The 16,237-nt window shown below is 37.8% G+C and overlaps 4 protein-coding genes across 4 annotated transcripts; all 4 read left to right on the top strand.

The window, feature by feature from the left end:
* Window positions 1-1,393: 1,393 nt before the first annotated feature.
* Window positions 1,394-2,371, top strand: LOC125013794 (olfactory receptor 2AT4-like). The gene has a single exon (XM_047594689.1). The coding sequence runs from the start codon at window positions 1,394-1,396 to the stop codon at window positions 2,369-2,371; it is 978 nt and encodes a 325-aa protein (XP_047450645.1).
* Window positions 2,372-6,250: 3,879 nt separating this feature from the next.
* On the top strand, window positions 6,251-7,213 carry LOC125013793 (olfactory receptor 2AT4-like). Its single transcript, XM_047594688.1, has one exon. The coding sequence runs from the start codon at window positions 6,251-6,253 to the stop codon at window positions 7,211-7,213; it is 963 nt and encodes a 320-aa protein (XP_047450644.1).
* A 2,794-nt stretch (window positions 7,214-10,007) lies between these two features.
* LOC125013674 (olfactory receptor 52E8-like) lies at window positions 10,008-11,068 on the top strand. Its single transcript, XM_047594544.1, has one exon. The coding sequence runs from the start codon at window positions 10,008-10,010 to the stop codon at window positions 10,947-10,949; it is 942 nt and encodes a 313-aa protein (XP_047450500.1). The 3' UTR covers window positions 10,950-11,068.
* Window positions 11,069-13,590: 2,522 nt separating this feature from the next.
* On the top strand, window positions 13,591-15,616 carry LOC125013657 (olfactory receptor 52E8-like). The gene has a single exon (XM_047594513.1). The coding sequence runs from the start codon at window positions 13,784-13,786 to the stop codon at window positions 14,759-14,761; it is 978 nt and encodes a 325-aa protein (XP_047450469.1). The 5' UTR covers window positions 13,591-13,783; the 3' UTR covers window positions 14,762-15,616.
* The last annotated feature ends 621 nt before the right edge of the window (window positions 15,617-16,237 follow it).

Raw genomic sequence — 16,237 nt, 5'->3', positions numbered from 1 at the left:
GAAATTCTACAAGTCCAGTTGCCTTTATTCAGAGTTGTACAGCTTATTATTAGACACCAGGAGTTCTTCATCTACCAGCTCATGTAACAAAGATAAAATGATAGAAGGAATGGAGTGGCACAGTGGCATGGTGGTTAGCACTGATGCCTCCCAGTGAGAAGATCCGGGCTCAAGTCCGACTCCTTTCTGGGGGGAGTTTGCATGTTCTCCCTGTGTCTATGTGGGTTTTCCCCGAGTACTTCGGTTCCTCCCACCCTCCAAAGACATGCTTGTAATATGTGATGAGTGTGATGTAATAAAATAAATAAATAAAAATAAACAGACGAGTCATTTAACTGTTTAACAATGTAATGTTACACATGTAACATTTGTACAGTATTGATGCAATCATTAAAAAATTCGTTCACAATCATTGCGAGTGAGTGATGTTGGTGGTGGTCGGAGACTGGCTGCCACGTTTCCGTCAGCCTGCCCCAGGGCAGTTGTGACTACTGAGGTAGTTCACCATCACCAGGATGTGACCATTTGAGCGAATGTATAATGCAAACAAATGTAAGCGCTTTGAGCATCTGGAAACATGTTTTATAAAATCAATACATTATTATTATTATTATTTTGGAAAGATCCACTGGGGTAAAATGGAAGAAAATTCAGAATCTGCAGTTAAGGGTGTCCTGACTAGTATCAAGAGATTGGTTCGGACCGATCCAGGCATTTTTAGGACGATCTGATCTTTTGTGGTTGTCATGTATGTCAGGAAGGTGGTCATAACGCAATGCCTGATCAGTGTATGAGCTACCATGTGCTTGAGCATGGCATGTGTTATAACAAATCCATGCCGAGCATTGGTGTCTGAAAACCACCCCAAAGGGGTGAAACAAATCTTATGAAATTCCCTCAAGGTATTTTTGAGTTCTGAGAGTTATGAGAATGGGAATGACTCATCGTAGAGAATACAAGAAGGGTGGATAGCACACCTTCCACACAAAATAAGCTACAAGAAGTCTTTTTAAGAAGTGAAACAGCAGGCGGCTCAGCAGAGTAGACAACCTCCTTGGCTTAGGAAGGTACTGGGAAACGAAGATAACTATAGCCTTAAACATGCTTTAATTTTCTTTTCAGGAAAATCATTTATGATTCAAGACTTTTAAGGTCTCTGCAATTTAATATAGACATACTCTTAGTTACGAGATTTGTATGAAAAATTACTAAAATGATTGTATAATATTGCAGGATATAGTAAATATACGATGGTTCATCAATTAAATAGAATGGAATAGTTCACAGAGCAAAGACAAGTAATCGTTATTCTCACAAAATGACATTATAGTACTGCTGCTTTTTTATCTAATGTGTCGTACGGTTAACATTGTTTGAAGGAAACTGCTCCATCATGTCAGAGGGAAATCACAGCAGTGTGACTGAATTCATCCTGACTGGATTCCCTGGACTTCATCCAGAGTACTACGGCCTCACCTCAGCTGTACTGTTCTTTGTGTATTTCTTGACTGTTGTAGGAAATGCCACTGTTCTTTTTTTATTTGCAACCAACCGTAGCCTTCATAAGCCGATGTATTATATCATTCTAAATCTGAGTGTATGTGACATTCTCTTTAGCACGACCACTTTACCGAAGATCATCAGTAAGTACTGGTTTCACTCAGGGGCCATTTCATTCACTGCTTGCTTCATCCAAATGTATTTTGTTCACTGTCTTGGCACAGTAAATTCTTTTATTCTGTTCCTCATGGCTTTAGACAGGTATATGGCTATCTGCCATCCTCTCAGATATCCAAATGTTCTTACAAACTCCACTATCCTCATTCTCAGTATTAGTGCATGGACTATTGCCAGTGCACTTTGTTCAAGGTTAGTAATTGTGGCGTATCCTCTTCCTTACTGTGCTTCCAACATAATCAATCACTGTTACTGTGATCATATTGGTATAACAATGCTGGCATGCACTGACAGGGCCCCTTATGGCTTCCCTGCTTTTCTAACTGCAATGGTTACGCTACTTGGACCTCTTGCATTTATAATATTCTCATATATTTGTATAATTGTTGCAGTAAGTAAGACAGCACATTCACAAGGTTGCCTAAAATCTCTGTCCACTTGCAGCACCCAGCTGATAATAATCTCCCTCTATTATCTGCCGAGGTGTTTTGTTTATTTAGCCAGCAATGTCGGTATTACATTTAATGCTGATGTGAGAATCGTAGTCATCATGCTGTATAGCCTTGCACCTCCCATGATCAATCCACTTATTTACTGTCTAAGAGCTAAAGACATGAGAGAAAGCTTTCTGAAGCAGTTCCGCAGAATAACCATCCCAAAGAAAGGACAGGTTTCAGCTCTTAAGAAGAGCTAAATGAATTCAATATTCAATGCATTTCTTTTCTCTTAAAATATGTCTGAATTCCAAACATCCTAATAGAAAAGCAAAACTATTCTTCCTCTTATTGACTTCAGCAACTGATGTGGATATCTGTCAACATTTCTATTTTACTGTCAGAGCACAAAGGAAACAGATGGTGCAGAATGGCTGTATTTCAGATCTTTATTTGTGATGGTTTTTAGTACAAAATTAATTTAATAAAATGTAAGCTGCATTCTGGGCTGTACTTTATCTAAGAAGACACGCATGGGTTTCCAATTTAAGTAAAGTACATGTAGTGCCAATGACAAATCTAACATGATCGTCCCTTTATTATGAAGTTATTTGCACTGCAATAAAAAAAATACAAGACAGATGCCCCGATCAGCATAAATTCTAACTTGTACAAGAAGTCTTTGTTGTCCCACTGGTTAAATAAATACAACCCCCTTTGCTCAAAGAACTATTGTCTTTTGCATATTGTAAATGTGGAAATGTAAAATGTATGTGTAGAAGAAATTATATTTTGGACAGTCTAACAATATAAAACAATAAAAAGTAATGCTTTTTAATGCACTAAGTAAACCTTAGTGGCACAAAGTGAAAACATGCTCTGAAACATTTACCTCCCATTTGTTAAATGATTAAGAATTCTAAATATTGTTTGTACATTTACACTTTAATTAAAACCTGTGACACATACAAACAAAATCAGCAAAAACTAATGTAATTTTCTGATTGCAGACCAAAGCAGGCCAATCATCCAGAGTTTCTTTCCTTTGGTTTAGCTTTGAATAATTAAAAAAAATGATTAAATCAAGGTGACCCTCTAGTGTTTCTTTTACTTTGTTTAGAGAAATATTACTACCCAGATTCTGCTACTGTAATTGCTTTCACCTTACATTATACTAAAAATACAACAAGTGCAAATTATTAGGGGTTGAATGGTTTCCTATTTCTTCAACTAATATGATTTGATTGACTAGTCACACGTAACGTTTGCAACCATGAAATCTTCTCGACCTGATATGTATTTTAGCGTCTCACACAAATGAAGGTGGAGAGGATTTTCTGTAAGGTAACTGAAGCCTGAACATGGGCTGCTATCGGCTGTAGCCCACGGCAACATCATAAACACTGTTTATTTGACACGAATTATGTGCGTTTCTCTCTCGGTGAACTCTGAAATCTATACCATAACGTCCATCTCTCAAATGGTGCATTAACTGACAAGAACAAAAAACACACTCTTAAATCACAGCAAGAATTAATAGAACACAACAGAACTGAACATAAAAACGTGAGCTTATTAATACTGTGCGCTGCAGATATGTTTAGCCTGGATAAAGCAGCAACGCCAATAGGGTTCAATAGTGCATCACAGCGTGCTGCAAGACAGGATTGTCAGGGTTGGAAGAGGTTGTAGAGGTCAGGACCCAAATGCAGGACTATTGAGGAGACAGGAACTCCAAACAAAAAGGTATTTAATAATTAACAAAGGGAGCTGCGCATGGCAGGTAAATGCAAAATACAAAACACAAAAGAATCGTGACATGGCATGGCAACAAATCATAGACACAAGGAACGTGAATGTGGAAACATGACATGGAAACACGTAGTGGAGACATTAACGACGTGACAAGGAACAAAGGGAAGGCAGAGCTATAAATACGCAAGGGGGCTCAGGGCTGACAAGACACAGGTGAAACGTATCAGGGCAATCACAGCAGGTGAGACAAACTAACCAAGAGACAAAGAGGCACAAGACAGGAAACCCAAAACTTAAGAAAATAAAACAGGAACAGAACATGAAAAACCAAGACACACGACAGGTAGGTAACTAAGACACTTGACAAAACAAAACAGGAAACATCAAAACATGACCCCAAAATAAAAGACAGACACAGAACCTTGACAAGGACAGTATAGTCAGGAGGAACAAAAAGCATGCTGTATTTCTCCAAAGCCTCCTCTGTGTTCAGCAACTAAATGTCTGATAACTTTGACAATGAAATTCACTCTCAAATAGTTGATGTGCAGCCTCCTTATCTCTATTAGCACAGGTGAAGTTATTAATTGACTGTCACTGAGAGGATTTGAACCATTACTCTGCTAGCTAACGCTAGCAGATGCCTTTTCAGATTAATGTGCACTGCCGTAGTACTTACGTTGTAATTCAGGACTGACTTACATATTCTGCATGAAGTATTTTCACCCACTTGATGGACCGCTGCTAGATGGCTGCAATGACCCACTGGGCTCCTCACCTGTCTTCTCCAAGGTGTCGTGTTGCTGTTGTTGTTCAATTTTCAGTAAAAGTAGCAGCAGTAAAAGCAGGTAGTCCACTAGTCAGGACAACCCCTACTGTATATTACTACTTTTTTTTCATTTACCACTATTAAAAACCACAGGCTAACTTCTCCCCAATCCAGCCGACAAGCTTCACAATTTGCTCTATGCTTTCAAACTTGAGGGTTGAACTGTGAGGAATGGTGAGAGAACCAAATTAAAACACTCGAGGTGTCAACACTTAATTCCCAGTATCAATTGGGTACACACTGGGATTTTGTGTAACAGTGCAGTGATTAATCCTGAGGGCTTTGGAATCAATTAGCATTATTAAATTAGTGTTTTCCTCCACTTTGAGGATGTGAGTGTTCCTTACAGTAGAAAGCATGTTTCCTCACTGATCAAATTAACGTTAATAACAGTGTTAATTTAAGGCCCAAAAAGTAGAGTGATGTTGACTGGAATATAGGAAAATTATGAAGTGGGTTTACTGTGTTTTTTGGTACTTTTAAGGGTAACACAAGGATGTCTCTATGAATTCTACTTGATGAGCTTACATCAATGTCTTTCCTGACAGTATAGTATAACATAGTATAGATACTGAAGACTTTGATAGAATTCAGTAAAATTGGTTTTGCAAAACATTATGATGTCACAGTGACTGATCTTTGACCTTTTTGATATGCGCTGTTATTTTGCTTGAGGCCAACCAAAATTTCTTCTCCATAGACTTCCTGAACTCCTCTTTGCCAACGGCAAACGTTCAGTCCTGCCTGCTGCTCAGAGACCCCTGAGCCATCCAATCCTGAATCTTCTCATCCTTCAGAAAAACAACTTTATACACAGCTGGTGTCCACCAGCAGATGTGGTGATCAATTGGCACCTTGGCTATTTATGAAACTACAGGTTTCAGCACTTTGTTTTTCATATTTTTACTACAAACTTAACTGACGAGTGTTCTGCTGTAAGTTTAAGTACAGCCACTAGAACAACAGAAACAAACCACGTCCCCTCCAAGTTGAGTTACTGAAAGGTCATTATTCTAATAATCAAAAATGGGCCTCTTTCACCAAATGAAGATGAGGACTTTTAATCAGGAGCTATATATTCATTATTTATAGTGTCCAGGTTTGAGTGAATAACATCTATACATTTACAATAAATATTAAACACACACATTTAATATGAATATCTACTCGCTAATACAGTGTGGGAGATGCATTTACTGGCCTAGTCTGAAAGATTAGAAGCAACAGAAAGAAAACTCTCTTTATGATGTGACATACAACCTTAGAAAATTCACTGATTCACATTATGATCCTCTGAGAATACGTCGGGTCGGACTTCATATAAGGCTGATACTAGCTGCCATCCACAAATTGTAATTAGATTTCAATACCCACTGCAATCTAGAGAGGGCTGCATTCAGTATAGTTTTTTTTTTTTCATGTGTTAAATAATTTCACATAGAGGACATATCTGTATTTTTAGTGATTTCTCATAACTTCTACAGTATTTTAACATTTTAAAGCTTAACCAGTGCTTTCAACGTTAAGGTCTTCATTCATATCTTGGTTCAAAATTATGGTTGCCAATTACACAGGGATGAAAAGCTTCTTAATCCTGGGATTCCCTGGACTTTCTCCACAGTATTATGCACCCGTAGCCGCTTTGTTTGTTTTCATCTATCTTGTTATTGCAGCGGGGAACATCTTCATCTTAGCATTTGTAGCCTACGAGAAGTCCCTGCAAAAACCAACGTATCTGGTCTTTTGTCACCTGGCACTGAATGACTTAACGTTTGGTACCGTGACTCTGCCAAAAATCATATCAAAATACCTTTTTGGCGACAGCATAGTGCCGTTTTATGGGTGTTTGGTGCAGATGTTCTTTGTTCATTATTTGGGATCAGCCACGTCTTTCATCTTGTTGGTAATGGCTCTCGATCGATTTATTGCAATATGTATTCCCCTGCGTTATCCTGTTCTTATCACAAACAACATCATTACCGTGCTGTGTGGCTTTGCTTGGTTCATACCTCTGCCTCTGATGGTAGCCGTTGTACTGTTTGTGATCTCTTTATCGTACTGTAAATCAAATCTTATTGCTCAGTGCTACTGTGACCACATTTCTATAACGAGTCAGGCGTGTGGAGAGGATGTCAGAACCGTTGAACTCACTTCACTCTGTGTGGCCATGTTTTGCCTGTTGCTTCCTCTTACGTTCATCTTTTTTTCCTACTTTTCTATTATTGTGGTTATTTTGAAAATGTCCAACGCTACCGGGCGCAGAAAAACCTTATCGACTTGTACTCCGCAAATTTTCATCACGTGTCTCTTTTACCTACCCAGGTGTTTTGTGTATGTGGCTTACAAAATAGGATTTTCTTTCAGTTTGGATGTTCGAATCTTATTGATATTGCTGTACAGTCTCTTTCCTGCTGCTGTTAATCCACTCATATACTGTTTCAAGACTCAGGATATCAAGCAGACTTTGATTAAGAAAATGAAAATGACTTGGATGGGAATAGAGCTAAACATTCGATGAAACAGCTGACTGATAATCAGGATCTCTCTCTCTCTCTATGTACATATACATCTATATCTCTGACCGCTTTTCAAATCTGCTGGTACAATCAATCGCAAAACAGCTCTTCACCTTTTTTTTTTAAATAAAGTTTACAATTTAGACTCTGTTAAAGATTATGATTCAAACTAATGCTGCTAATCTACATGATCAACTGCCACTTTTTGCCACTCGGTGGCCGTAACCATGGAGACTATTTGCGTCTATTTGCGTCTGTTCATTTACAGTCAAATGCGTTGTTTTTCAGCATTCGACGCTTCACACATTAAGCTTCAACATTATTTCTTCTTCTTTTAACTATATCTTAAACGTTATAGTCTCAAAGCAATACGCTCTGTCTCTGCCAGAGAGGTGACAGCGGTATCAATTAGAGGGGACGCGGCGACGGATGACAACCAGGAAGCAGCTCGGCAAATCATTTTATTCGGACCAAATACAATTGTTGGTCAGACTTTTATCATAAATATATGAGAACTGAATATTGATGAGTTTTAACACCTGGTGGACTTCTTTTACATTTTAGTGTATCGTACGCTTATTAGGGGCATTTCAAGTTTACAAAATAAAGCTTAAAAATGCCAGAAAGGTAACAATTGAAAAACATTACCACTGTAAATATTCCGCATTGCAAACTTTTCCTGTGAGAAATAAAACTCTCAGCGTAGTAGGTTAAGCCTTCATGTCGCTAACAGCTGTGCTCAACAGCATGTTTGACTGTCCTCCCCCCTCAACTGTTCTTTCTGCTTTGGCTCAGCTGACACCAAACTTAATAGCACCTCACCGTCACCTTCCACGGTCACTATTGCAAACAAGTGAGCTCGATCTATCATACAAGCTCACTTGTTTGACCATGTGGCCGGTAGACCGTCCATTCAGACATATTTCAATAGATCAGCGAATCCCTGTCTGTATTTTACATACTACGTATAATACGTACTATACGTATAATATGTATGGTCATGCACCCCATTCATTGCTCCCAGATCAGGTGGTTTCACAAACAACTGAATTTTATTTTGCAGGTAAAAACAGTGTTATTTAGGCATACAAAACTGAAAGACTGAAGGAGTACTTCTACTCCTTCAGAGTACTTCTACTCCTTCAGGCTATTTGTAGATTTAAAGTTATTAAATGTCTTTGTAGTCGCGAGGTGAAGATAAGCGCTCATTTTTTTTCTAACTTTATCTGAAAACAAATTAGATATAGCAATTCAAAACATCTCATGAAGCAATAAAAAAATAAGAATTAATGCAGTACTCTATAGGCCTTTCAATGGAGTATATGATGCTTCATACTAGCTTTATGTGAGTAGTTGCGGTGATTTGTTGCTGTATGGTTTATATGCTTTGAATTTAATGCTTTTCATGAAAATGTGTATGGTACTAAAGTAAATATAGATCTAATATTCTGGACTTTTGGCATTTGTGCATTTTGGCATTTTATTATTTTTTTGTTTGTTTGTTTGGAAAAGTCTTCAAGTCTTTAGCGTTTAGAAATTATGAGTCAAAGGTCAGGGTTACAGAGACATCTAGTCACATTTCCTTTAACTGGGACTTATAAGCTCATTGTTATGACATGGGAAGACGTGTACACACAATATTTGGCAGTGAAGTGGTAACACCAGCCATATGAAGTGAGAAGACCACTGCTGGGCAACTGCTGGTGTCTAGAAGTTACGCGGCTCACAGCTTTGCAAGCTAATTGCCTTCAAAGCCATAATAAAAGAACAGGGAATATCAAAACAAAAAACAACAAAGAAAACTCTTATGTTTTATGTTTCTGAAAACATCAGAAAACACCTCCCGACTCATAGAGTTACCAAAAACAAACAAATAAATTGATAGAATTTTCTACAAAAATACCTATATAGTATTAGCATTAGTATTAGCATTGACATATAGTCTTCATTATATATATTATGATCTGCAACTTGATTGATTGGCACGTAATTGTAGTTTAAATGATTTATGAAGCTTATTATTTTGTCCTTTGGGACACAAGTACAAACTTAATTACATATAAGTTCGAGTCCAGCTCGGGTTTAGAGGTTTGGGTGGAGTTTGCATGTTTCTCCCTGTGTCTGCGTGAGTTTTCTCCTGATGCTCTGGTTTCCTCCGACCTCCGAAGACATGCTCGTTGGTGACCCTAAATTGGCTCTAGGTGTGAGTGTGAGTGCGAATGTTTGTTTGTCTCTCTTTTAGCCCTGCAATAGGCTGGCAACCTGTCCAGGTTGTACCCTGCCTCTTGCCCGATGTCAAAGATGAGATGAGATAATTAATCAACCCCTCAACTCATAGCACCCAAAGGCCCCCACTAACTACACTGTGTTGCTAGAGACCACAGGACGCCCCTAGAAGGCCTGTGTCTATTCTCTGATGTCACAACTGCTTTGGAGGCACGAGGGAGACCTACACAATATTAGGTGGTCATAATGTTATGCATGATCAGTATAAAATAGTGATCCATTTTTTTTGTGTGTGTAAGGCAGAACTAGTTGCACCGTTGGGAAAATGGCCCAACTGGGACTTTTATGTTTACGCAAGTTATCCCATCACGAGTATATGGTGGACCTACCATAGAGCGTTGCCATAACGCTCATGGCAGCAGATATAAGTTACACACTTAAGATCCTATGCAGTAAACGTAAACGCACTTTCTCATGATTTAAGTCAGAGTTAAGTAGGATTTGGCGGTAGACCATTCATCATCAAGAAGTTATTCATTTTAAAAACTGTTATTGTTAATTCAGGTGAATATGTTATACACTAATGTCACAAGGATAAAAGATTTTTTCATCCTCGGATTTCCTGGACTTTTGCCGGAGTATTATGGACCCGTGTCAGCGCTGCTTTTTCTACTCTACATGGCTATAGCTGTAGGAAATATTTTCATTTTAGTGTTTGTTAAATGTGAAAGGTCCCTCCACAAACCCTCATATCTCATCTTTTGCCATTTGGCGTTAAGTGACTTAGTGTTTGGGACTGTTACTCTGCCAAAGATTATATCAAAATACTGGCTCAACGACAGCATCATCTCATTTTACGGCTGCTTTGCACAAATGTATTTTGTTCATTTTGTAGGGGCGACTCACTCTTTCATTCTGATGGTGATGGCTCTCGATCGCTTTATTGCGATTTGTGCTCCACTGCGTTACACATCGCTTTTCACAAACACCACAGTTTCTGTGCTTTGTGGAATATCGTGGTTCATGCCACTATCCTGGATGGTGGGTATAGTCTTAGATGCTCTTACTCTACCTTTTTGTAATTCTAACATAATTGTACAGTGCTATTGTGACCACATATCAATAGCAAAACTTGGATGCATGAATGTACGAGAAGTGGAGCTTGTTGCATTTAGTCTTGCCATGTTCAGCTTGATGGTGCCTCTGGGTTTCATAATCTTCTCTTATTTTGTCATCATTGTTGCTGTTATGAGAATTTCCGCATCTGAACAACGTCTTCGGACGCTGTCTACCTGCACACCGCAACTTCTTATCACATTTCTCTTTTACATGCCGAGATGCTTTGTATACCTGGCAAACATAGTGGGGTACACATTCAGCGTTCCGGTTCGGATTGTCGTTGTAATGCTCTACAGTCTTTTGCCTGCCGCTGTCAACCCAGCAATATACTGTTTCAAGACCAAGGACATCAAAGAAAATTTGAAAAGAAAATTTCTTAGTATGCAAAAATAACATTGTGGCAAATCTTGCAAAAATACTGAATATAAATGTGCAAAAAATAATATGCAATGTGCACTGGATGAAAGTTTTTGCTTGATGATACTGCATCGCTCCATTTATAAAAAACAACAATGCAGGGTTCTGAGATCATTACCACCACATTCTATTAATAGTGATAACTGAGACTCTTTTTTTAGGTCTCTCACCCACAGAAATTACTTGATTAAAAAGCCAAATCAGAACGAACTGTATCCCACATCTTTAATTTCATTTGTACTGGAGGCCCAAGTTTGCGTTTTAAGCATGTTTAAATTTGTTTTGTACGTTGTTTTGCATAAGTTGTTTCTCTACGAGTTCTGCAAGGTAGATTGTGAAAATAAATTAAATGAAAGTACAAACACAGTTGCTATCAGCATCTTATATAAAATTTTGTGGTACGTTATGTTATGTTTATTTTATTTGATATGGCTATCAGAAGTAAATTGAGACTGTCCCAGTCAAAAGACCAGATGCTTTGCTTGATTGTATATAGCACATGTGCTAATTCTCAGTCCATAGGTAATTAAAGAGGTAATTTAGGTTAGGTAATTAAACAGGAAAAATCTTCTGCTGCAGAAACAGGTCAAAGTAATACCTGTATCACAGAAACATACATGTAAGGTAAATTTGACCAGACTCCACAATCACAGATAACAGTTTTCAGGGTGGCATCTGACTTCAGATCAAATATTGCTCTTGTTTTGAGGGTAATTACTCTGCAAGTATGTTTAAGTGTCTTAATCTTCACTTTGTGAGTGTCGGTGCTGCTGCTGTTAACTATGTGCAGCTAATCTCCCATTTCAAGTGACTTTGTTTCAGGAAGGGGAAGGTTTGTGTTGTAGCCATCACTTGCCTAATAAGAGCAGAAAAAAATAGTTTTAACCCACTGTGTGGGTGTGACTGTGAGTGTGACTGAATTGCAAACCCAGCAGTAAAGTGTCTGCAATGTAGGACAATGTTAGACTTTTTTGATCCACAAGTGAAATTGGTCACAGTAGGTGTAAGATAGTTAAAGATAAATAAATCAATTAATAAAACACAATCATACAAAATAAAAATGAAATAACATGAAATGAAATAAAACATGAAATAAGAAAATACTGTATAAGTATAAGCAAATAATATACAAGATTTACATATTATGAACATTACGAATCTACAGGAAATACAATGCAGTTGCACATAACATAATTGTTTCTGATAGAACATACGTTAAATGTGAATCTGCTGTATAGTACTAATAAGTACAGTAATATTTACATGTTGTGCCATGAAGGAGACCTAAACATGAAAGCACAGTAGCACAGTAGCTCTGTGGTTAGCAATGATGCCTCCCAGGGAGAAGGTCCGAGTGGCTCAGACCTTTCTGGGTGGAGTTTGTGAATGGTTGTTTGTCTCTGTGTTAGCCCTGCGATAAACTGGTTACCTGTCCAGGGTGTACCCCGCATCTTGGCCGATGACAGCTGGGATAGGCTCCTAACCCCTGTGACCCCAGCGAGGATAAGCAGTAATACAAGTTGAAAGGACATTGTGCTTAAAAGGTCCTATGTGTAAGATTTAGTGACATCTAGTGGTGTGTCTGCATATTGCAACGAAATGAATTCCCCTTGCATGGAATCATGGAAGCCAGGGGTGTCAAACTCATATTAGTTCGGAGGGAACTTGCAGTGATGGCAGGGTCATCCAAACACACAAATTTAAATGAAACTGGTGTTTTTTAGTGCAAGGAAGTACATTTTGAAAATGTTTATTCTGTAACTCTCCTTTTACAAAGCAAATTAATCCCACGGGCCAGATTAGAACCCATTTAAGGCCAATTTAGGCCCCCGCAATGTATGTTTGACACTCCTGATGTAAGGTTGTGTTGGCCCCTTTCTAAGTTACCATAAAAACATGGCAGTGCAACCTAGAGGGCTTTGTGGGGATTGTGTTATTATGTATAAAAAGAAATAAGGATTCCCTCTAAGCACACAAAAATAGTAAATCATTGTTAAAGATGACTATACATAGTATATTATACCACACACATATAGCCATGAATCAACCTATCTGCTCATTTCAGACATGTTGATGGGCGTCTGTAAATATATAGTGTTCCGACCATATTCTTTCCTTGCAGGAAAGCAGAATAATTTAATTTGACCCCTGACATGAATGAAATATATGACTGAGAATAAAATAATGTCCCATGCTTATTGACTGCATGCAACATTTGCCAGAATATTTAAGATCCCTAAGAGGCTCTACCAATAAAAACAAAAATATGGCATTTTATGCACATATCACAGGCACACAAACTAAAATTGTCCCTTTTTCAGTCACATGTGTCAGTCAAACATCTTCTTGACAAACTTATTCCAGATTGTGTTGTTAGATGCAATAAACATGGCTCATCGTCAGCATTACACAGAGAAGCTTAGTGTCAACCCCATTACTGACCTGAAATTGTTTACTGTGTATTCCATAACGTCGGCAGTGAGACGCTTTTGAGTGCAAATGGGAGATGGGTCCTCTGAGTTTTCTTGTCCACACTCATTAGGCCAGACTCTGCTGGAAACATTTTGAATATAAACTGCCTCTGACACCCGGCTCAGTTAGAGCTTCACAGGTGAGATGTATTGATGATGTGTGACATGCAGGGCAAAGTGATCATTGCTCTAACTTTTGTGATATTCTTCAGACACTACTTGTGTTTATCTTTTATCTGATATTATCTCAACAGTATTGAAAGTGCTTTTTCTATTTAAGCTTCCAGGCGTCTTTTCCCCTGTTTATTGAGTCAAGGCTGATTTTCTGTACATGTCATTATGAAATACATGAATGTTACAAACATTAAAGACTTCATCATCACCGGGTTCCCTGGACTTCTGCCTGAATATTACGGACCGGTGTCTGTTCTTCTTCTGTTCGTTTTCCTTTGTATCGTGTTTGGAAATGCTTTTGTCTTGTTTATTATCGTGCGTGAGCAGACCCTTCACAAGGCAGCTTACTTGATATTCTTTCACCTTGCAATGACGGACATAATGTTTGGCACTGTGACTCTTCCAAAAATCATTGCCAGATATTGGTGGAATGACATGATCTCCTCATTTGAAGCCTGCTTTGTACAGATGTACTTTGTGCATTCTCTGGGAGCTGTGCACTCTTTAATTTTGCTGATGATGGCTTTGGATCGTTTCGTCTCCATATGGTTTCCATTCAGATATCCTGTTTTGTTTACCAACAAGAATGTTTCTATAGCTTGTAGTTTATGCTGGATTTTGACATTCATACGCTTGGCGGGGATTGTGTTTCATGCCACAACTCTGCCTTACTGTGACCATAATGTCATCATGCAGTGCTACTGTGATCATATATCAATTACTCGCCTGGGATGTGGCGATGGAGGTGCATATGTTCAACATGTTTCATTTGCAAATGCAATGGTCACCCTCATGGTTCCTTTAACTTTCATCATTCTCTCCTACTTCTCTATCATCATAGCCGTTCTGAGAATATCTCACTCTGAGAGGCGTCACAAAGTGCTGTCTACGTGCGCCCCTCAGCTCTTCATTACCTGCATCTATTACGTGCCAAGGTGTTTTGTTTATATTGCCAACAATTTGGGATACAGTTTCAGTCCTCTTGCTCGTATCGTTATCACAATGATGTACAGCCTCATACCTGCTGTAGTTAATCCCCTAATATACTGTTTCAAAATAACGGAAATTAAAAATGCTTTGAAGAGGAGATTTGATAATGGAAAGGTTAGCAGTATGATAAATAATAAACGCAATGTTAAGTAGTACTTTTCTTCACCAGTAATGGAAAACCACAGCTAAACAAGATCATACAGGATGGAAAATTGTAACTTCCTCAATTTCCACCCACTTTTATTCAGTTATTTATATTTAAATAGGGTGGAGTTGGCTGAGAGCTTTTTTTCTTTGTCTTTAAGCGTCACTATCTACAGATTACAGAATAACATTTTGCAAACCGACATTTGTCTTAGATCTGTGGTATTTGCTGCATACAAGATAAACAAGAAAATTCAAATTCTTGAATTTAACTCGTGTCATCTTATTTTTTAGTTTTTATTCTATTAATTTTACACACTTCTTATTGTTTTGCAAATTGTGCATTTTATATATTGTATTAAATATGATATTTTAAATGTACATGTACACATATTTTCATGTGTGCAGAATAAAACTGAGACATCTGCAAGAATCCCTCTGTTCTTATGTTCTCATTTATTTTTATTTTTTTATGTTTATCTGATATTTAGATTTCACTTTTTGTCTTATGTACCTTGTATTTGTCTACATCTATTCCATGCCTAAATGCAAAATAAACCCTCTAAAGACAGAGAATGGCTTTCCATGTTACAGTTGTGCCACAATTAATTAATAATTCCACCTTGCATCTGTAAATGCAAATGTGGGAAATTTCCAACACTTTTAATCAGTTTTTATAAAATACTTTGCATTCTAATACCATGGTTCCAGGTGTAAATTTCCTCTGTTAAAAACAATACAAAACACAAAGCCTGTTGACTTGCTTAAAGAAGGCACAACACAAGTCTTTACACAATATACACTTGGCTTTTTCCTTTGCTCCCAGTATGATTAAAGGTCCGCTTGAAGGTTTTATTACTTGAAAATAACTACACGTTATTTTCAATGTTACTGTGGGCTTTGATTAGCTACCTGGACAAATAACCTTCGCGTATTTACATACAGTATAAAGGGATGCTTTTTTGTGAGGAGTGTGTAACCTTGAAGTTGACCACTAGATAGAGCTACAACATCAGTGTATGTTTATTTATGATTGCATAAGATGACACAGTTTTGAGAAAGAAGAGGTAAATGAGTTGGTTTTCCAACTCTGTGGTAAAAGTGTATATGACATCAGAATTTATAAAGATTTGCAAGATACTATATAGATTTATAGAGATAAATTCCCACTCCCCAACAACAACAATAATAATAAATCTGTCTGTGTTTTGTTTTAAAATCAACTGGTAATAGAGGGTATGCACGTGACGTCACAACAAGCGACGTCTCCATGGTTACATCCACTGAGTGGCAAAAAGTGACAGTTGAGCCACATCAGTTTGAATCATAGGCTGTAATAGCGTCTAAATAGGTTAGTTTTAAATTAAATAAGTTAAAAAAGGGAAGAGCTGTTTTGGGATTGACTGAACCAACAGATATGAAAAGCAGTCAGAGATATATTTTCACCGATATCTCCGACTGCCAAAGGAAAGAGAAATAAATGGA

This window comes from Mugil cephalus, chromosome 9, assembly GCF_022458985.1.
Source record: "Mugil cephalus isolate CIBA_MC_2020 chromosome 9, CIBA_Mcephalus_1.1, whole genome shotgun sequence".
Classification (NCBI taxonomy): domain Eukaryota; kingdom Metazoa; phylum Chordata; class Actinopteri; order Mugiliformes; family Mugilidae; genus Mugil; species Mugil cephalus.
This window is presented reverse-complemented; position numbering and strand designations above follow the sequence as displayed.